This window comes from Asterias amurensis, chromosome 11 (genome assembly GCF_032118995.1).
Source record: "Asterias amurensis chromosome 11, ASM3211899v1".
Classification (NCBI taxonomy): domain Eukaryota; kingdom Metazoa; phylum Echinodermata; class Asteroidea; order Forcipulatida; family Asteriidae; genus Asterias; species Asterias amurensis.
The window spans coordinates 4509579-4532497 of NC_092658.1; the positions used below are offsets into that span (position 1 = coordinate 4509579).

The 22919-nt window shown below is 39.3% G+C and overlaps 2 protein-coding genes across 2 annotated transcripts; one reads left to right on the forward strand and one right to left on the reverse strand.

Moving 5' to 3' along the window:
• The first annotated feature begins 303 nt into the window (after nt 1-303).
• Nucleotides 304-7284, forward strand: LOC139944267 (matrix metalloproteinase-18-like). The gene is made up of 8 exons (XM_071941255.1): nt 304-748; nt 925-1220; nt 1910-2214; nt 2805-2963; nt 3616-3731; nt 4200-4350; nt 5358-5660; nt 6176-7284. Exons 1-8 carry the CDS (start codon nt 635-637, stop codon nt 6304-6306), a joined length of 1575 nt encoding a protein of 524 aa, XP_071797356.1. The 5' UTR covers nt 304-634; the 3' UTR covers nt 6307-7284.
• Nucleotides 7285-8282: 998 nt separating this feature from the next.
• LOC139944272 (cysteine-rich venom protein-like) lies at nt 8283-21918 on the reverse strand. The gene is made up of 9 exons (XM_071941257.1): nt 21589-21918; nt 17126-17374; nt 15150-15253; nt 14592-14683; nt 13329-13361; nt 12124-12216; nt 10367-10483; nt 9956-9982; nt 8283-9223 (listed from the first exon to the last, which is right to left on the reverse strand). Exons 1-9 carry the CDS (start codon nt 21862-21864, stop codon nt 9024-9026), a joined length of 1191 nt encoding a protein of 396 aa, XP_071797358.1. The 5' UTR covers nt 21865-21918; the 3' UTR covers nt 8283-9023.
• Between the last annotated feature and the right edge of the window lie 1001 nt (nt 21919-22919).

Sequence of the window (22919 nt, forward strand, 5' to 3'; positions counted from 1 at the left end):
ATTTTGTAATCGAAGTGGAGTGCATCCATCCAGAAATGAGAACTAATTATTGTTAAGTCGATTCATGTGTTGGGACACAAAGCATCTGCCCAAATCCCAGGTAAATATATCCACAGTTATGGCATTAGCATTACTCATGAGGGATTTAACTGTCAACCTTGTCATTGTATGTGGTTTGAACACTGTATGCTATTGTAAACCAATTGAACAACCGGTTGTAAGTCGTGGATGCTGATACCACAGAAGCGGTAGTAGTGTTTCCACTCCAGACAATTGATGCGCCAAACAGGAAGTGACGTCATCATTATTATCCCAACAAGATCAACCTATCGGAGGGGTTGTCGAAAAAAGAAGAAGGGGTGACACAAACTCAAAACATGCAATTGGCTCTCAAATCCACCTGCGGTCAATGTTGGTCACAAAAACTCAATATTTATTCCATGGAAATGACGATCTAATGAGCCCGGCTTACTTTTTTTTTTTAACACAAGTTTCTAGATCCGTAAACCCGTAGGCTGGTGGCCTTGAAGATGGCTATATAAACTGGCTGTAGGTCGGTAGTCCTTCAATTGACTTAGAATAAAGCATCGTATCAACATCATTCACGAATAAACGTCTATACAATACATACACCATGAAGACACTTGGGTTTGTTGCGGCAGTGACAGCATTGCTTTGGTGTTCATTACAAGTTCGAGAATCGTCGGCTATGCCTGCAAACACACTACAAATGAAGGCAAAGTTTTATGTAAGTATTAAAACTTCCAGTTTCTGACTCCACTTTGGACATTTTTGTTTGGTTTAACCATAGAGCAAAGTCCTTGCTCTATGGTAACAAAAAACTCAAAACCATACCAAATTATGCCCAATACATGAAGTTTGACTAGTTGTTTTCGGTTCTTAATCTGGTGTTTAATTTTACAGGAGTTTCTGTTGAAATATGGATACTTCGATGAAGATTTGGCGTCAAAGACGGACGATGAGCTACTCACCCCTAAAGAGGAAAAAGACGCGGTCCGGTCGATGCAGCGTATGGCCGGTCTACCTGCTACCGGGGAAATGGACGAACTAACGGCAGAGGTGCTCAACAAACCACGCTGTGGTGTCAAGGACGGTAACCCACGACACGTCATCAAAGGATCAGGCAACCGTCTGAGACGCTACTCTGTCTTGGGAGATCCCTACAAATGGGCGGATGACAAGACTCAACTTACGTACAAGTAAGTTAATTATACAAACAGTTTCCGGGAAATTAATTGCATTGTTTTACTATAACCTTTTTGGTATAGCAGCCTTTTGAAACAACCGTATACTTGACACGCAAAACAAAGCGGGGCAAATTAGTTGGTAACCGTCGAAGACCAGCATCATCACTTATTGTATCTCAACAATATGTATAAACCACAAACATGTATGAATTTTGGCTCCATTGGAAATCGAAGTTGCAAGAAAATCATGAAAGAAAAAATACCCTTGTTGCAAAGAATTGTGTGCTAACAGATTCGTGAGAAAGGCTTCAATTGTTGTCTAAAAAATTAATTACCTCTTTCTCTAAAACTACATTACTCTCAAGGGTGTCGTTCCTAACAATGTTTTACTACGCCAACATCTCTCCAGTACGTTTGTATCTTCATAAATATTTGGAGTAATTACTATTAGGGCCCTCCCTTTAAAATGAGAATCTTATCATGATTTTTTGTATTGCAAATAATTGTTAAAGTATTCAGATTTTTCCAACACAATACCAGGGGGATATAGTTTTGTTGTAATGTTGAATATCAAAATTTATTCCTCGTGACCATGAATATCAAAACAGAGTGAACCTGCAGATCCAATAATTGCCACATCGTAAATCTAAACGTGAATGTATTCTTATTGTGATTTTGAATGGATTCAACCTTTACCCCAGGATCGTTAATTATCCCGGTGAGGCAGCCACAGCCACACGTGACGAGGTTGACGAGGACATCGTCGCAGCCTTCAAAGTATGGAGTGACGTCACCCCCTTAAGGTTCAGTGAGGTTCACACTGATGATGCCGATATTAAGATACTGTTTGGGTCTCGAGCACATACTAGGGTCGAGGGTGATCCACCCTTTGACGGGCCAGGAGGCACTCTGGCTCATGCATTTACCCCCAATTCGGGGTGGGGAGACACAGACGGTGATGTGCATCTGGACGATGATGAGACGTTCTCGCATGGCGTGTACAGCGGTGAGTTTTATCATTTGATGGTTTTGTTTATACCCTGTTAAACCGATGTGTGTTAGCACTCTATATACTCAATACTTTCCCGAGTTCTGTGAAAATAGTATCAGACAGGAGTTCGAACCCACGACTTTTGCAGTTGATCCTTGATTGGTTTGACCATTAGAGGTGGGTTCGTTTCTCTGTGGTTTGCCGAGTTGTACTGTTACATGAATATTGAAGAACGCAAACACATCCAGTGTTAACTGCGATAGTGTTAGCTGCGATGTGATGGCTTATAATTATGACGGGAGGTGTCTGCAGTCGATGTGATACTGATTGGTTCACGAGTCGACATTACCATGTTAACCATATCACCATATAACCAACACCATTGGCGGTGATCCGTGTTTCAAAAAATATGGCTACTTGTAAAAAATTGCATCACTCATGAACAAGCATACCACACAGCTTCAGGGATTTTCACCCTTAAAGTTTACTCCGTGACATTATTACTCTCACATCCCCTTCCCCACGCCCCTTCCCCCCGGATATACGACTGTGTGGTCATTTAGAAAATACTTTTTTATTTATTAATGTTTATCTTGTTTTTATAGGTACCAACTTATTTTACACCCTCGCCCATGAGATCGGCCACGCCCTTGGATTGTTCCACTCTGACGTCCAAGGGGCCTTGATGGGGCCATACTCCCGCGGCTACGACCCGAATTTTACACTACCCGAAGACGACATCCTCGGAATTCAAGAACTTTATGGTAAGACACGGCCGTCAAATCAAGTTGTTTTGGCTAGATTTCCAATGTCGTCCCATCACCTTGGATGGTTGTTGTGATTGTGTTACTTGACCTAGGCTGCAGGCTATGTCTTGCTTTTCATGATGTATTGTATTTATCCATGCCTGACACAAGGCTACATAACTTACAACACTGATTGCAGTCTTAAGGGAGACAATTTTCAAACGGCTAAAGACCAGGCTGAAGCGGGAAGTTTGTTGTCATTAATTCACAACCGTCTCTTCTCATTCTACACATAGCCATCTCTAACTATTTGGTAAAGTTATAAAATTCCTTACACACAAAGTTAGCCAGAGGGGTTTCTGTGTATCTTTTTGACACTCTGTTTGAAATTTGGACACCCTGTTTGACCTGTCTAGGATACAATTCTGACACCTAATTTTTAAATTTCTATCAAGTTTGGAACGTTGGATACCCTTTTACCAAATCCTAGTTAAGATTAAAAGGCACTGGACACCTTTTGGTAATTGTCAAAGACTAGTGTTCTAACTCGAAACAACTCTTTAAACATTCGAACTCAATTGTTGATCGACCGTCCTTGGTGTTTCACCATGAGACAGTAAACATGAATGATGTTTTTAATGATTGCCTTGGGTTGTCTTTCATTCAACAGGACCTAACAATAACGTGGCTCCAGACACAGAAGCACCCAAGATGGTAGATCCGATCTACTGCTCAACAACCTTTAATGCCATTGCCTTCATCAACAAACAGTATTTCGTGTTTGGGGTAAGTGGTCTGGTGTCAGCATGCTGATGGAATACGAAGGTCATCATCAAGTTCATGTTTCCTTGATGTTGTTTAATCACAAATCTGGCGCCAAATTTTATACAAACAAATCAGTGTCTTTTTGAATGGTATTTGCCCACTTGAACATTGAACAGCGTCAACAGAGGCGTTGGATTTTATACTGCCATACTATTTTGGTTTAAATTGTTCAAAAAGCAATTAAAATACCTACAAGCAGACTGAGTATTCTATTGTAAATAAAAAAGGAAGGGACAACAAATCAAATTATAAACAAAACCTGACTATACTTTACAAAATATTAAGGTAATAAGATAATACTAAATTATTAATTCTTGGAAATAAGTTGTTCAAGGTTTTTATTTCCAGATTGTTTCTTAATTTTGTTTTAGATAAAAATTCAGCCTATTTGCAGTTTTTTAAATAAATATTTCTGTTTTCTTTTCACAGAATGGTATGCTATGGAGATTTGACTCCAACCGTAACCTTCTCTCGCCTCCAGAGGGCCAATCTCCACGAGATGTATTCCCCAAGTTCCCTCTTACAGGTGTCAAAGCAGTTTACCAAATCAACAGAACCAAAGAGGTCATTGTATTCAAAGGTAAGGCTTGGTTTATTTCTACCCCCATGGTTTATGTACTCAGAGACCATAAAACACCCCACAAGAATGTTAATTGTGAGAACAAGAAGCATTAACCTTTGCCTTCCACTTTGTCACAACCTTTGGGCACCCATTATTGTCGGCAGTTACTTAAACGGTCATGAACATATTTAGCATTCTTTCTTTCAATTGTACCCAGGTATTTTTTTAAACCAGTCAATACAATAACCACATCAACCTTTTGCCTCACTCACCGTGCATGGCTCGCACAAATACAGGCGAACACACTGATTTCCACAACAGCAATTTTTTGGGGGGAAAGAACAACTACAGCACCCATTGAAATGCGCATGCATGACGTTCAAATCCATCCCAAATCCAAACCAAGTGAATAGAGTGTCGGTTATTATTCCGGAAATGGCAAAATGGGGAGAATGTGACACCTGGGTCTGTTAATGTTATTGTTATTATCTAGCTAGGCCTACTTGTTTGGACTCGTTGGCAATCATTTCGCACTACCAACCATCCATAACACACCCAATCAATGGTCACGGTGACTAGCAGTAGCACATGTCATGTCTTAAATACAGCAAGTTGAATATAGCAGACGACCGACACATGTTGAGCTCGTCAGAAAACAATTTTCTGTTTTGTTTGCCCTTAAATTCTGTTAGAATGCTTTCCGAGTATTAATACAAAGTATGTAGAGTGGGAAATGTATCAAAATTTCCACTTACCTTAAACATTTCTGATGTTGTTGTCATGTTTTCTAAGAAAATCAGAGCGAAGCCTTCACATTGTAAACATCCGGTTTGCCTTGCCCAACATGGCTATTAAAACAGCGCCCTCATTCGCTTCTTTATGTCAAAATAATCCCGACCAACTTGGCATACTACTCTTGGAGTTGCCGAATATTTTTTTACGAGAAATTTGAGTGAATTTCCCTCTGTTGTTGTTTATTTATATTTAAATATTTAACCATGCATTTCTTCTTTTTCATCAAATAGGGAAAAATTACTGGAGGTACGAGGAATCCCTATTCTCAACCTCATCCTCACCACTCTTTCAACAAAAGGACATCGACCCCTCAACAAAGACAGACTTTCCTCAACACGTTCGGGATATAGCCTTTCCAAAGGCTGTGACAGGGGTAGTACATATACCCGAGGTTAACTTCTCCTACGTCGTCAGAGGGAAGAAAGTGTTCACACGTAAAGAGAATGAACCCTCAAAATCCCCTAACAGCGTGAGTGTCAATACGGTATTTGAAGGAGTCGCGGAGAGGCCCACAGTTTCATTTTTCGCAGAAGGTTAGTTTGATTTCATAATATTCCTAGTCTAAATCATGCTAAAACTATTTCCCTCATTTGTTTGTCAGTGTGATGATTACATAAGACTTGAAAAGGAACCAACCAACTTCGAACTTTGGGACGTCGTTTATTAACTGCTGCAGCGTGTTGGGAGCAAAAGAAAGCTATAAGCTTTAAACTTTTAGAAGTATATTTTTACTGAGTTCATCTCACCATGCTGAAAAATACCAGAACATGAGGCATTCATAGAAGAACTGGGTTCATTGAATTTGATTGAATTTGGTAAAGGCCAAACAACCGCACTGCAGTTGCAGTTTTTACATGTGGTCTGCAGAGGGGGTTCAAGCATTGAAAATCTGTGTCCCCTGGAAATTGAAGCAAGCTGCCCACAGTTTTACCCGTGCAACTCGGTTACTAAAAAGAAAGAAAACAACAACAACAGCAGCTGCAACAACAACGACATAAAAAATAATAATAATTGTGAAACTTTGTTTTTTAAATTTGTTATTGTCTAGGATTTGCAAACATTTTGACGGGTGACGACTACTACCGTTACGTCTATGACTTCAAGACTTCAACGTTTGTTGCTCTCAATGGCTACCCACGAAACTTTGCTGTGGAGTTCTTGCGCTGTCCTGTCGTCTAGAGACTAGTCTACACACCTCCTTTGTATATTAACTCACCGAACAATAATTAATTAATTAAAGGCACTGGACACTATTGGTAATTACTCAAAGTAATTGTTACCATAACAAACGTTGGTAACGAGCAATGGAGAGCTGATAGCATAAAACATTGTGAGAAACAGCTCCTTCTGAAGTAACGGTTTTTTTTGTTAAGAAAGCGGTAATATTTTCACCTTTTGTTATGCAGTCGAAAGTGCACACATCTGTGCAACAAGGGTGCTTTTTATGTCATTATTCTGTTGCAACTTCGATGACCAATTAAGCTCAATATTGAGGTTTGTTATTTTATATTATATGTTGGGATACTGGTCTTTGACAAATTAATACCAAAGGTGTCCAGTGCCTTTAAAACCCCGAGGAAATAACTTTCTTTTTAGTCGGGGTGGGATAGCTGAAATGCGTGACAGCCAGAGATTTGTTTACTATTTATTATTTCTAATAGTAGGTAAACCGCAAAGCTAGGCCTGGGAGGCTCAGTTGATAGAGCGACGGTATGTTAATCCAAAAGGTCGTTGGTTCAAGTCGCGTTTCAGCAAATTGTTGTCTTTGTTCAAACCCACACTATTTATTAAACTTACCCAGTCAGTTTCCCTTGTGGTTTTATGACTTGACATTTTAAATAATGTTTTGCTTGGTAAGCACAATATATTCGGCCCCCACTTGATGGGTATACATGCTCGCTTTCGAGAGCTGTTGCTTTATTGTTTGCGATAAGTATTTATTCTTCTAAACCATTTTAAATGATTGTATTTATTTAAATTTAAATTCTTGTGAAAGTAATATTTCTAAAAGAAAGATCATTGTGGTTTCATGGATACAACATTGGGACATTTTGTTAGTACTGCCGATTAGTTTTAACCAGACTAACGTTGAATCGCAGGGCGATATTCTTGAAATGTTCATGCTTGTTTTTATAAGATATTATGTTTAAAGAATAATGTACAAATATTATTATTTTTTTATAATCGTAACTATTTCGATATTAAATTGCAATAAAACAAATTTGAAACAAAGTCATTTGAAATTGTTCTTGCAAAAGTTATTGTGAAAATATATTTTGGAAAATGCAAAAAGGTAGAAGCTATATATTTCATGAGCGTTGGGAGAAAAACAATGCATTAGAGATCCTTTTTCAGAAAATGTTGTACTAAATATTAACTTTGATCTAAACAACATTCTCTTTAAAATCTTAACAAAAACTCGCTAGAAGATAAGCACACTTGGTAGGTTACAAAATGTCTTTTCTGGTCCTTGAAAATTTAAAATCAACCTGGACGTCGTTTTGGCCAAATGAAGAAAAAAAAAAGCTTTTGCTGTATCGAACAAACAGGAAGAGGCTGGGAAGGGAGTACTGCCTTGATTTGTTTTTAAAAGGGTTCATGCTTAGAGGTCCCCTCTAAGTCCACTCATATGAAGGGCACATCCTCCTTTTAAAAAGCAGTGGACACTATTGGTAATTACTCAAAATAATTATTAGCATAAAACCTTACTTGATTACTAGTAATGGGGAGAGGTTGATAGTATAAAACATTATGAGAAACGGCTCCCCCTAAAGTGGAGTAGTTTTTGAGAAAGAAATAATTTTCCACGAATTTGATTTCGAGACCTCAGGTTTAGAATTTGAGGTCTCGAAATCAACCATATAAACGCACACGACTTCGTGAAACGAGGGTGTTTTTTCTTTCATTATTATCTCGCAAGTTTGATGACGGATTGAGCTCAAATTTTCACAGGTTTGTTATTTTATGCATATGTTGAGATACACCAACTGTGAAGGCTTTGACATTTACCAATAGTGTCCACTGCCTTTAATTATCCTTCTATTTGTATTCGGTAAAATATAACTCTGAAAACATTATAAACTCAATAGCACGATGCTATGTTCGTAACAACCACTGGCAAATACAAATTCAGACATTATCATTATAAAATGCAGTTTTTATTGATTAACTTATCTGATTAATTTTAAGCAATATATCAATGAATTTGCGAGTTTAAACACTCGTACGGTAGAGCGATGACCAGTTGCAATTTTGATAAAACAGTTGTGGGTGTTTATGCTTGAAGCAACCCGGTGACCCATAATGGAGATCAGTGGTCTAATCCCATGGAAAACGACCAATACTCATTGTATTCCAGTTTCATAATACACAGTTACACATGTATAGGCCTATCAGTTAAACATGCATCATTGGTTTTTGGCAGAGTAAATTCTTTTACAAATCTAGATTCCAAACACCCCAACCTTGTTGTAACAAACAACCAAACAAACAAACAAACAAACAAACAAACTGTGAAACTTGTTTTGTTTGTATTGGATTTTGTGTATGTTTACTATATCACTCAATACATACATCAAGCATATTTCGAATTCAGCTATCAACAAGCAACTTTGATTAAAGTTTGTTTGATTAACATAGCTATTTCCCAGTGCGACTTTCACGGTATTCTTTCAATATTTCTTCTGAGGATTTGACCCAGTATACAAAAACAATGTTATCGAGTTTCAGTTTTAAAAAACTTTCGAAATGCATTCCATGCATGTGTCGTAACGAGTATAATTATGCAAAATCAGTAACTGACAATAATACAAAAGAAACACATTCATCATCAACTTGGCACCTCTTTTATAAAAGAAAAACAATTAATTGCATCAAGAGCATGCAATAATTGGTGCTTAGTTTACTTTTTTGCTCTTCTTTCCTTTGCCTTTGCCTTTCCCTTTCCCCTTACCCTTGCCCTTCTTTCCTTTCTTCCCCTTCTTATTCTTCTTCTTCACCTGGGTTGGTGAAGGGTTCTTTCCAGGCTTCTTCTTTGTCTGGGTGGGTGCTGGCTGCACTCTCCCTGGCCGCGCGGGTGCGGAACCTTCAGGATTAGCTGTGATGTCAAACAAAAGAAGCGCAACTTTAATAGTCTTTATCATTATCGAGTCAAATTTAGGAAGGGTTTCTTGCTAAATTGTAGCATTGTTGTAAAATTTATGGCCCTTTTTAAAATCAGTTTTTATGTGTCTGCTTGACTTGGAAGCTCCGTCAGTCTGTACAATATGTCCGTGTCAAAGGGAAAAAAAACATGAAATTTGTCTTTTGTGTAATTAAAAAAGTCAGTGAGCACTATTGGTAATTACTCAAAATAATTAATAGCATTAAAACTTACTTTGTAACAAGCAGCGGAGAGCTGTTGATAGTATAACACATGAGAAACGGCTCCCTCTGAAGTAACGTAGTTTTCAAAAAAGAAGTAATTTTCCACTATTTTTTTTTTTTTTTATTTGATTTCGAGACCCTGGGATTAGATTTTGAGGTCCCGAAATCAAAAAATCTGAAAGGACACAACTTCGTGTGACAAGGGTATTTTTTCTTCGATTATTATTTCGCAACTTCGACGACCAAATGAGCTACAATTTTCACAGGGTCTTTGACAATAACCAATAGTGTCCAATGTCTTTAAGATTAAATTAAGATTAAACAAAAATTATTATCATGAATAAAATCATAAAATTTGTTGTCTGTGTATAAACAAAAACAAAATTGAAGTTGTCCTCTTTGACGGTTCCGCAAAACGGTTTTGTACGAAAAACAAATGTTAGCGTTGTTAAAAAAAACTTACCACATTGGAAGTTTCGATCAGGGGGACCTACAACAAAGACAATAATAAAATTATAAAAACAAAGCTCACGAAACAGTTGTGGTAATGAATTAAATTGTTTCTAGTTATACGGGGTTGGTTAATTGTTCAGTCCCTAATGACGCAGCTGATGAAATGAGGACACAGCTAGTCTGCAGTACATTTTTTATTTATACTTTATTGGGAATGAATGGTAATCTAACTACAAGGGAAGCTGCATGACTGTGGAAATTTTACATGATTGTGGTTGAATAAAAACAAAAGAATAAAACGGGTTTTGAACCAACGACCTCCGGCACGTAATCCGGAGGTCGTTGGTTCAGATCCCCTTTAATAAATATTTCTTTTGGGTCAACCCCGATAAGTTATCTAATGAATACTCAAATATCTTACTGCATTGGCCACACATGAGCGGACAGCCAGCCGGGATGGCAGGATCAAAGCTGCAGAAGGATGCATCGGGCCAGCCAGGGTTCTGGCCACACATCTCGTGTTTATCTCTGCATGTCTCTAAAATGGACAAACAATGATCGGAATAATATGATGATCTCTATATTCCGCCACCCGTTTGTTCCGATAACCCTATGTTCCGAAAAACCCATGGTGATTTACACGCTAGGGGAGGCTTAGGGTTGGGGTTAAGGCTAGTAATAATACCCGAAAATGCACAAGGGGTGTTGGAACACAGGGGTGTCGAATAGGGGTGTCGGAACATAGGGGTGTCGGATAGGGGTATCGGAACACAGGGGTGTCGAATAGGGGTATCGGAACACAGGGGGTGTCGAATAGAGGTGTCGGATCTTACGGGTGTCGAATAGGGGTGTCAGAACATAGTCCATGTAATTCTGAACAAGGCGATAACCTGACAGACTCAAGTTTTGAACGTTGTGTATAATTATAGAAAGGACACATAAAACATTAGTGCAGCAAACCCTCCAATAACGAAGGCCTTATTGAACGAATCGAAACTGAGGACGCATCTATATACCAAGAAGTTCTCACAAAACGCCATTGGTTCAAAGTTACCGAAGCGTATTGTCACCACATGAACAAATAAAATCCACCAGTCGTGTACGTACACAATATGGTTTGGATTTATCGTGTACGTACATGATAAGAGAAGTTATTTTGGTATGCATGTGGTGGCAATGCGCTTCCTCACAATGTAACTTGTAAAACATGTATTTTTAAATCTTGTGTTTCATGTTAATCCCACGTCCTTGAGACTACGTGATTGCTGTATCCTTCCTATATCCTATAAGGCATGTAAGTAGTACTGATCACATCCGAAAACCAAAACGTCAACTATTATCTCAGTTCCGGTGGAATCCGGTAACATTATGTACACGGTAATGTCAGAATTACGTCGTCTATAGTGCATGTAATTGATCACTAGGGGCCCCTGGAACGAGCTTTGCCTTGTGGAAGTAGCCATTTAACCAATAATTACGTACTTTTAACCGTCGTCATTCCTCACTGCCTTTTGAATGAATGCCACTCGTACCAAATGCATCTACACAGTAGTCCTGTTTTATGAAAAAAACAGCCTATCTCTGTAGGCTACTTGCCTTTCTCGAAATTAAACACAATTTTCCCTTCATTGAAACCGGACTAATGTGTAAAATAGACCAATGTCCATGCACAGTTAAAGGAACACGTTGCCTTGGATCGGACGAGTTGGTCTGTAAAAAGCGTTTGAAACCGTTTGTTATCAAATCCATAATGGTTAGAAAGGTGTTTTAAAAGTAGAATACAATGATCCACACAAGTTTGCCCCGAAATTGCGTGGTTTTCCTATTATTTTACGAACTAACACGGTCGGCCATTTATGGGAGTCAAATATTTGACTCCCATAAATGGCCGACCATGTTTGTTGACGAGGTAAATGGACAATGGTGCAATTTCAAGGCATGTGTATGTGGATCATTGTATTCTACTTTTACAACATCTTTCCACCAATATGCATTTTATAACAAACGCTTTTCAAAGACCAACTCGACCGATCCAAGGCAACGTGTTCCTTTAAGCATTTGAAACTTTGAAATGACCGTGCACAGCTCTGTGAACTGTAAACAGTCATTCAGAATTAAGAACATTCCTCTACTAAAATCTGGCTATATATTCAAAACGTTAAAATTGAGTTTCGTTACCTTCACAGTTTGGTCCAATGAATCCAGGGGCACAGCTACAAACGCATTCGTCTACGTCAAGAGTTCCACAGTTTTTGCAATTTTTTGTACATCCTGAAAACAAAACAAAGGTCCGTACGTTACAACCACCAGCAACTGGAAATACGATTGTGATTCTTCGACTTGGTCAGATAAATCATCATGACAAGATGTGCTCCTTGGTTTAAAGGCAGTGGAAACTATTGGTAATTGTCAAAGACTAGCCTTAGTAGTTGGTGCATCTCAACATATGCAGAAAATAACAAACCTGTGAACATTTTAGCTCAATCGGTCATCGAAGTTGCGAGATAATAATTACAGAAAAAACACCCCTGTCACACGAAGTTGTGTGCGTTTAGATGGTTGATTTCGAGATCTCAAGTTCTAAACTTGAGGTCTCGAAGTCAAATTCGTGGAAAATTACTTCTTTCTCGAAAACTATGGCACTTCAGAGGGAGCCGTTTCTCACAATGTTTTATACCATCAACCTCTCCCCATTACTCGTCACCAAGAAAGGTTTTATGCCAATAATTATTTTGAGTAATTACCAATAGTGTCCACTGCCTTTAATGTAACAACTTGGCCGCGAGAACAATGGATGGATTGCACACGACGTCATTGACCACCATCTTCGATGAAACGTGCACGCTTACAAGACAATCAATAGCGAGGTTTAGGTGCACGCTGCGCGAGCAAAATACGTGAAAGGGGAACGTCAACAATTGTTTTGTTTCTGGGTTACGTCACCTCTTTGGGCTTGTTGCATACTCACGTCTGACGTCTGCGCACACGTATGTACATGACGTTAAAAAAAGGTAAGATTTTAACGGGACACACTTTTATGACGTTCACGTTTACGTTCACGCGAAACGTATATAAGGATAACACTACATTCTAAAACTGCTCATCAAGAAAACATCCAGCGTCTCAGTCAGTTCACGAGTTAAAACTACTGCAGAGATTTGCGTTTGTTCGACTCACTTCAGCACAATTGATCCTGATCCACTAATTTAACAGCACTGTTTAGAAAGTGATGTGACATCAACTTATGGCCAGAAAATGGCCACTTTCCCGATGGTCTAGACGGAGCAGCGTGAGTTTAATACAATTCTCAGATGATCAAATTTGGGAGTCTTGTTTAAAATTTATTTGTCAAATATTAAACGAAATTGACAAATCATACTTACGACATTCAGGATCCTTCGCAGGGTTACAATTATCTGAAAAATAAAATAAAAAAAATGTGTCGCCATTGTTGTTGTTGTTGTTGTTGTTGTTGTTATTTGATATGGACATTATTTGCAACGTCCAATCCGAGTTTTTGCCACCGATGTTGGTATTTTAAAAATGGGAAGCAATGCAATGCAGAACAGATACCAACAGTTTGTAGAAATCTCATTAAAAAAAATATTCAAAAAGGGTGCTGACTTAGTTGAAAACAAAGCAATCAATCATGGATATATTTTTTTTGTAATTGAACGTTTGCAGAAATTCTGAAAATATGTTTGTCACATTATCTGTTGACACGATTGAACCTGTTGCCAGCATTCGGCTACCATGCCAACCAGCACGGTTTGTTTATCAACAATAACGCCTATAATGTAGGTCACTCTGTGCACCTAAAACGAGTTTAAAGGGCTCTTTCGAAATCGTGGCTTAGGCTTAGGGCTGGCTTGGGTTCTCACAGTAATTTTTAAAACGAACTACTTTACTTGATACTAACTTCAACAGGCGGACATAGTATTTTATGAAGCCAAATCCTAAGCCGTAATTCCACAAATAGCCCAAGAACCCCTTTGTATAGACGGCCGCATTTCTTTCACCTTTCACAAAATCTAAGTATTTTTTCTCGAACTACCTGCCTCACTGAATGATTCAACTCGGATTACTATGGTACCGTACTAACTCACCCTGACATTGGTTTAACCCCGCCCCACGTATCGCACCATTTAACTGAATACAGTGTGCCACGATTTATGATAACATTTTAAAATGATGAATGATTCAGAAGTTCTGACAAAATAACAGAGATATTTCATAATATTGAAGTTAAAGTCATGAAGGCTAATCATTGTTCTCGTTTCCAAAATGTTTGTAAATTGTTTTGGTTTTGATGATTAGCAAAGAGAAGAAAGAGTCATCTGGGTAAAATGTAGCCTTTTTGTCAAGGCCTTCGTGGCACGGACAGCTTCGTAAACCAGCGGAGCGACTAGGAAGGGAGACCACGCACTCGAGTCAGTCGGATGGCGAACATGCCGCTCGTGTGCACGCGTGGTCTTTCCTTCCAGTCGCTTGGGATCCAAGCCACGAAAGCATTGGACAAAATACTAAGTGATATGTCAGCCATACAGCTTCACATCGGGAGAATACAGCAAATAATATAAGCAAAACCATAAACCAGACTAGCTCCTACATTAAAATTTACACTCAAATTAAAAGATACTACTCACGGCACATATTGCGATAACAAAACGGGGCCGAAGCGTCACACTGACTGCATGGTTCTCCTGCCTCAAACGGTATCTCACCGTAGAAATTACCACTGAAAGGGAATAGACGGAATATTGACGTTCATAAAAATAAGCAAGTCAGAATACTCTAATTTTAGTAAAGCATTACAAGTAAAATCGTCAAGTGGGTGACTTGAGACAAGCGATCTAGTTCATATAGCACACCTTTAGTGTTGTCAGCAGCAGAGTGTGGGTTAGAACCCCGGTCATGACACTTGACATTTTACTATAAATTTGTTGTAAAAAAGATGGGAAAGTTGTATATTCTGCTCTACCAGTCAGGCATCCTAATGGATGACACCCATGCCTACATCTTTATGGACTGTGAAGGGGGCAACGATATTTCAGCCCTAGGAGTAGGTGCCAACGAGCACCTGGTGACAGTTGATTTGGGTTGAGTCCAAATCAGTTAAGGTAGCCCTCACCTTGAAGTGGCCGTCTTGCCTTATGATGTTTTAGGTGATTTCTCATAAAACAAATCTTAAAAAAAATACTTACGCAGGTCCATAATTGCATACGACGAACCAAGCATTAGTTTCCCCTCCAATTCTGTCGCAGAACTTCAGACCACATCCTACTTTCCTTGATTTTGCCCATACCACCTAATTAGGAGAACAACACGAGATTAATTTTTAACCCTCAATAACTTTTTTTAACGATTCTCAACTTCATGAACGGAGTTCCAATGGGACGAGGTCTTTGTCGGCTTACACCTCACCGAAACAAAAACAAACTCTGCCTCAGAAAACAGTTGTTTCATGTCAATCATAGGTGTTCTAACAGTGTGAAGTAATTGATGTGAATTTTGAAGCTAACGATACAAGCCTGTGAGTGTAACCCTGAACCTATAAATTATCGACAGTAAATGACACTTACAGACAAAAATGGATTTGGGTATTTAATTTGTTTCACATATGCATCGGGGACTAAGATCATAATCTGTTTTTACCCTTTCACTGATGTGTTTTAAGCACTGTATACTCAGTTAAATCTACATGCAAATCATTCGGATGAGATTCGAACCCATGACCTTTACATTGCTAGAGCAGATGTCTTAATTACCACTAGGCCACCGATCTAGGGCGTCGGTACGAGGCAGTTCGAATCCTATGAGCTAGCAGCTGATATAACCCTCCAACTTCCCGCATCCCTCAAATGTCTTTGAGAAAAACTAAAGTGGTAAATTTGCGGGTACTATATCCATACGATTTTGTGTGTGAGAAGTGTTGGTTCTGTTTAGAGGTGGTAGTCTCGACGTTTCGAAGACAGCATCTCGTCTTCAGAACAGTCGCTTCTACCTGAAAAGTTGTATACATGCTTGTACCCGCCAATCTATAGATTTTCTTATGATCCAAACCTCGGACAGGTTTAAACATCACTCATCAACAATGGTCGGTTAATTGTATTTATGTTGTTGGTATTCTCTTGCGGTTAAATAAATTATTTAGAGTTTGTCATTGAAAAACATTTTTTTCGAAACCATTGCGTATAATAGTCTCAAGAGCAGCCAGCACGCATAAACTAGTCCCTTGTGCCCAGTGATTCGGGGGTGAAAAGTCAGCTCAGATCACTCTACGTGCTTGGAGTTTCAAAGCTGGTTTATTTCAGATGTTTATTTTAACTTAATTGACCAAAGTAAATAAAAATGCACGTTTGTCCCAGATGGAGTAAAAAAAACATATATTTTTTAATGCACTGGGGGTCGCTTGTACCATGTACTTGCGCTCAAGGTGATGGGAACTTCGTGGTGCAACATTTTTAACAACTGGACCCACATCTGACATAAACCATACTTTGGAGTGTGGAAAGCAATTAACTCTGTCTTGGTGGACGTTTGACCCGTCGTGTGAAGGCAAGGCATAGTGAAAGATGTAGTGAACCTCTGCCACTATGACGTCATCAAACTTCAACAATTTTGCAAGTAGTGAAGATCTACGGACAACTTTTTAGTTAACTCTTGTGATATTTTACAAAGAATTGTCAATAACTTGTTTCAGTTACATGTGTGGATGTGGTCTAAGTTGACATTGTTGTTATAGAGCCCTTGCAAAATGCGGAACACACCTCCTATAAAAATGCACGTTACATAGTTACTTGAGAAACAATTTCTTTGACAAAATTAAGGAAAAGATATGACTCGTTTAGATAGCTCTGTGCATTGTGCAATGACTTCATTAAAGACGTTTTTTTTTTGCCAATTCCAATATGGATTGAAAATGGAGAAAACTTACACAATTTGGCAGTGACGTTTCATCACTACACAAGTGGCTTCATCATCAGACTGGCAATGCATTACAGCTGGTGTTTTTCTTGTCTAGTTATCAGTTTTCAGAGACCAACTACAGAAGGCGTGAATTTGTGAGTTTGTTCTCCATTTTCCATCCATTGGAATTGGTAAAATGAACAACCTTTACATCTGAAATTCTAATGGACATTCTTAATCTATTCAAGATGATTCTATAGTTAATGCCTACCTGTGTATAGTGTCCACACTCTCCACCAGTGCACATATTGCTGTTGTAATCAAAGTCGGACACTTCAGAATGCCAGAACGCAACAAAATCAGAGGCAGGAGTGGGTCTGTCTGCTTTTCCTCCACGGTAGAAAATGTTCTGTCCGATGTTTTCAAATGGGTACGTAGATGGGTCGCCGACGTTACCGTGCTCGAAGCGGCACCTGCCTGCCCACTGCTGGGCCAAAGTGGCAAGTTCAGCATCCCAGGTCTGGTGAAAGACACATATTTATAAAAAAAGTTACTCGTTTGAGAAAGGAATTACAAAAACTTTTCCGAATACAGACTTGTTATTGCTCTTAAAAAGACAACAATAAGGACATTATTTAGAAGTAGGCCAAAGATTATAAAGCGACGAAGGCGCAAGATGCGAATCACGAGCTGAAATGTTAAATCCCATTGGACGCCATTTCGGCAAGTAACTCTTTTGATAAAACACTAGATAAGTGTAGATTAGTGGATACAATGATCATTCCTATCAATGGTAAACAAAACATTCACTTGCTTAAATGGCGCCCATCTGTATTTCACGTTTAACAGTGGGTGCGTTCGATTAGCTTCCCTGGGTCGACCCCTGTGCGTTCGAATAGCTTTGACGTCATTCCAGGGGCTCACCGGGTCAGCCCCCAGTGTCCTGCGTGTGGACCGGGTCACTCAGGTGTGACCCGAGGTGCATGACGTCACCACGAGAGGGCGACTGTGATCGTTCGATTAGCTTATGGCAGGGGCTCACCCGAGTGGGCACTGCGGGGTCGACCCAGGGAAGCTAATCGAACGCACCCAATAGATACAACTTCAGTTCCGCACCTTGCGGCTTCGGAGCTCTATAATCTTAGTTGGAGTAAGAAGCTAATCGAACGCACCATATAGATACAACTTCAGTTCCGCACCTTGCGGCTTCGGAGCTCTATAATCTTAGTTAGAGTAAGCCTACAAACGTTAAGGCATATCGCGTCATGGTGACGATTTTACTTGTTTTTTTTCAGGCATGTCTTCTATTGCGGCAACACTTTACATCCAGGGTCGTAGGTTGGGTTGGATGCAACAGTGACGTGAATTGTCATATCACACTTTTCTTAGCAGCAATTTAGACTGATGTTAAAGGAACTCGTTGCCTTGGATGGGACGAGTTGGTCTATAAAAAGCGTTTGTAACCGGTTTTTTATAAAATGCAAATGGTTCAAAAGATGTTTTAAAAGTATAATACAATGATCAACACAAGTTTGCCTCGAAATTGCGTGGTTTTCCTTTTACTGTGCGAACTAACACGGTCGGCCATTGGTCGACCGTGTTAGTCGACGAGGTAAAAGGAAAACCGTGCAATTTCGAGGCATGTTTGTGTGGATCATTGCATATCGGTCCCGAGGTGATTCACAATGTGTTCCTACGGATTAATTCGGGATTAGGTGAAACAGCAAATTCATGAAGTTCACATGAAATTAAGTATCAGTGACCGAGGTTATGAATACAATAATAAAGCGCACACCTGTTTCTGAACTTCAACACCAGTTTTGTTTAAAACTGAGAAGTGCTTAAATTCAATTATTATACAAATGGACCACCCTTTGAATTTCAAAATCAAATTTAATAGTATTTTAACAACTGAGAAATGCATATTATTAAGTCATATTACTATACAAACATACCACCCATTGACACACCGCACGCATACTGAATCCGTGTTTACCATCAGGCAACACAAGTGGGTCAGGTTACCAGCTTATTACCAGTCTAAATGGAGTTTTCGCAACATACGAAAACATAAAATCAAAGCCCCCCCCCCCAAAAAAAAAAAAAAAAAAACATTCGGTGTACACACCTCTCAAAAGCTCCTTTATCTTTCTTCTAACTTCTTGTCTGTTTATTAATCAATATTTATCTCTCCTTTTCCCTAAAATTTCAACGGGTGTCAGTTTTACGAAAAATGTTATTGCGTTTATTTTAGGTTTGTTGGGGGGGGGGGGGTTCCAGAAAAAAATAATTTCCATGTTATCAAGTCTTCAATAAACTTTTTTTTTTTTTTTTAATGATGTTAATAATTGTTTGTGCTGGATTAAATTTGCAGGAAGTACGAAACACATGCCTTACAATAAACATGCAGTCGTTTACCCTTCACACTAATTGCATCAGAACGTACAGGGAAAAATGTAATAGAGCTGCCTAAGCAGAAACTACTGCTCTAAAAAAAAAAATGCTAAGCACAAAATAATAAGCAGGGTATCAGCCACAGACAGTGAGATAGTATATTAGTTGATAACCTTATTCCGGTAAGCATGATTTTGTTATGCTTAGCAACTTAAAGCCATTATACGCTTTCGGTAAACAGTATTGTCCAAGGCCCACACTTCGTGTATCACAACTTGTATATAAAATAACAAACCTGTGAAAATTTAGGCTCAATCGGTCATGGAGTCGGGAGAAAATAACGGGAAAACCCACTCTTGTTTCCGCACGTTTCGCCGTGTCATGACATGTGTTTAAAATAAATCCGTAATTCTCGCTATCGAGAATTGATATTTTTTTAATGTTTTCTCAAAAAGTAAAGCATTTCATGGAATAATATTTCAAGAGAAGTCTTTCACCATTACCTTCTGTAAAGCCTGTAAGTTATTTGTAAATCTGTGAACTTTTTTTCCCTTTTCTGTACCGAAAGTGTATTGGCTTTAAATGCTTAAAGACAGTGGACACTCGTGGTAATTGTCAAAGACTAGCCTTCACTGTTGGTGTATCTCAACATGTGCATAAAATAACTAACCTGTGAAAATTTGAGCTCAATCGGTCATCAAAATTGCGAGATAATACTGAAAGAAAACACCCTTGTCGCACGAAGTTGTGTGCGTTTAGATGGTTGATTTCGAGACCTCAAGTTCTAAATCTGAGGTCTCGAAATCAAATTCATGGGAAAATTACTTCTTTCTCGAAAACTATGGCACTTTAGAGGGAGCCGTTTCTCACAATGTTTTATACCATCAACCTCTCCCCATTACTCGTCACCAAGAAAGGTTTTATGCTAATAATTATTTTGAGTAATTACTAAAATTGTGCCCAGTCTTCACATCCCCTCCTACTACACTAAAACATTGACCGTGAAACGCTTCGTGATCACGGCAGTGATAAAGCGAAGAGGACAGGCAAAGACCTTCCCAATAATTTGATTACTCTTGGCCGGAAATTGGACCCGACTTAAACTACTCGGGCGTTTCTCAAAAGACGTCAACAAGGATTCAGCCTAACATGGGAACATGAAATATCTTTCTTATGTGGAAGGGTAGGAGTCTTAAAGGCAGTGGACACTATATCGGTAATGACTCAAAATACTGTTCAAATTTTGGGGGATATACTCGCAATACGAGTTGGTAAAGGCGCTTCGCGGCTTCGCCGCTCGAAGTGATAGTCTTTTTTCGTGCGTTACATTTTTGGGGTTGTGCGTGCTATCCGGTGTGCCGCGTGCGCCTTGAATAAAGGCTAAGATACACCAAGTGGGAAGACTAGTCTTTGACATTTACCAATAGTGTCCACTGCCTTTACGTTAAACGGTTTGTATGCGACTGAAAATTAATGGCAATACAAACTTTTTGGGTGAGAAGTGTTCTGTAGCTTTGGATCGTATAGTCGTTATTTGAGAAACATTCCGCTTCCAAGATACTGCGGTAATATGGAAATATCCCCAAAAATTGTAACGGTAATGTTTTTCAGATTGTGTATTCCCAATTTGCTTTGCAGATTATTTTTATGTTTGCAGTTTGATTTGTCTCAATAAATTATAAATTGACAGAAAGTCTAGATTAACTAGAATGATTTTAATAGGCATCTGTTTTCATGACAACCCCCCCCCCCCACACACACACACACACACACCCACACACACCGAAAGAAAAAGAACGTACGGCAAATATCATTGATTAAAGACAGTGGACACTATTGGTAAAGAAGACCAGTCTTCTCACTTGGTGTATCTTAACATATGTATGAAATAACAAACCTGTGAAAATTTGAGCTCAATTGGTCGTCAAAGTTGCGAGATAATAATGAAAGAAAAAACACCCTTGTCACACGAAGTTCTGTGCGTTTAGATGGTTGATTTCGAGACCCCAAGTTCTAAACTTGAGGTCTCGAAATCAAATTCGTGGAAAATTACTTCTTTCTCGAAAACTACTCCACTTCAGAGGGAGCCGTTTCTCACAATGTTTTATACTACCAACCTTTCCCCATTACTCGTTACCAAGTAAGGTTTCGTGCTAATAATTATTTTGAGTAATTACCAATAGTTTCCACTGCCTTTAACTACAACCTTGGGAGTTATGGGACTAGTTTGTTCATGCTTTCCCGGATCCATTTGGGTCCTTGTCAGTATTTGCAAAATTGTGCAAGTTTATTTGTCTTCGCAGTACATTTTTATAGGCAAAGCAAACTGAGTTTACTAACCATATACTGCATGTTGGAGGCACTTGGTGATACTCCGCTTCGAAACTCATTATGTTGGTTCACGATCTCCTTCACCACACGTACGTCAAAGTCCGTCTGTCCAGTGGTTACACCTCGCGCTGTCCGCGAACCTCCCCGGACAAACGCCGGCAAACCTCCCAGCGTCTTGGAAGACTTCTCCAGGTCCTCATCACCAAACGTCTTGGGATTGCAACCAGCACAGAACACAAACATGTACAAGTACACTAAAAGCAATGTGAACCAAGAGTGCCCCATGTTGAGCTGTGAAAAAACAGCTCTTCTCTGACTGCTAGACTGAGATTGTTTATCCTTTTTAAGGACGAACTAAATTTAACTTCACTGGCACCTTGTCTGTGTATTTTAAAGCTACATCATCGCACCCGTCGATGATAGAGCTGAGGACTAACTGAGGACCCCTAAAGTCACGTGATCGCGTGCCTGGATTTCCCCCCACAGCGGGTTGTCCCGAAATAACCTCGCTCTCAAGTTGCACATTATCTTGAGTAGGTTTTCTGAACTTGTGGGAAGGGGAACAGGCAAGATTGGGTCTCAGTAGCCATGACAACCAAGGCCCTGGTTTGGAAGGCTGGGTTTTAAGTTGACTGACTGCAAAGCAGACAGTTTACGATAAACGGAAAGACCGTAAAAGTTCACCACTCTCGGGGCCAAATTTCGGATAGGGCCGCTTAAAGACAAGGGGCACCTTTGAGTAGTTATCAATAGTGTCCATGCCTTTAAAGGCAGTGGACACTATTTGTAATTACTCACAATAACTATTGGCATAAAACCTTACTTGGTGACGAGTAATGGGGAGAGGTTGATGGTATAAAACATTGTGAGAAACGGCCCCATCTGAAGTGCCATAGTTTTAGAGAAAGACGTAATTTTCAACGAATTTGATTTCGAGACCTCGGATTTAGAACTTGAGGTCTCGAAATCAAACATCTAAACGCACACAACTTCGTGTGACAAGGGTGTGTTTTTCTTTCATTATTATCTCGCAAGTTCGATGACCGATTGAGCTCAAGTTTTCACAGGTTTGTTATTTTATGCTTATATTGAGATACACCAACTGTTAGGGCTAGAGTCTTTGACAATTACCAATAGTGTCCACTGCCTTTAAAGCATCAAAGGTACATAATTTACTTAGCATCTCTGTCAACCACATTGGGGGGGGATCTTTGACAGTTACCAACAGCTTCTTCAGTTATTGTGAACAAACCCCTAACGTTTGTTTGTTAAACTAAATATTCGGCATTGATGAGTGAAAAGCACTGTACTCGAATGGGATTCGAAGCAACGACCCCACC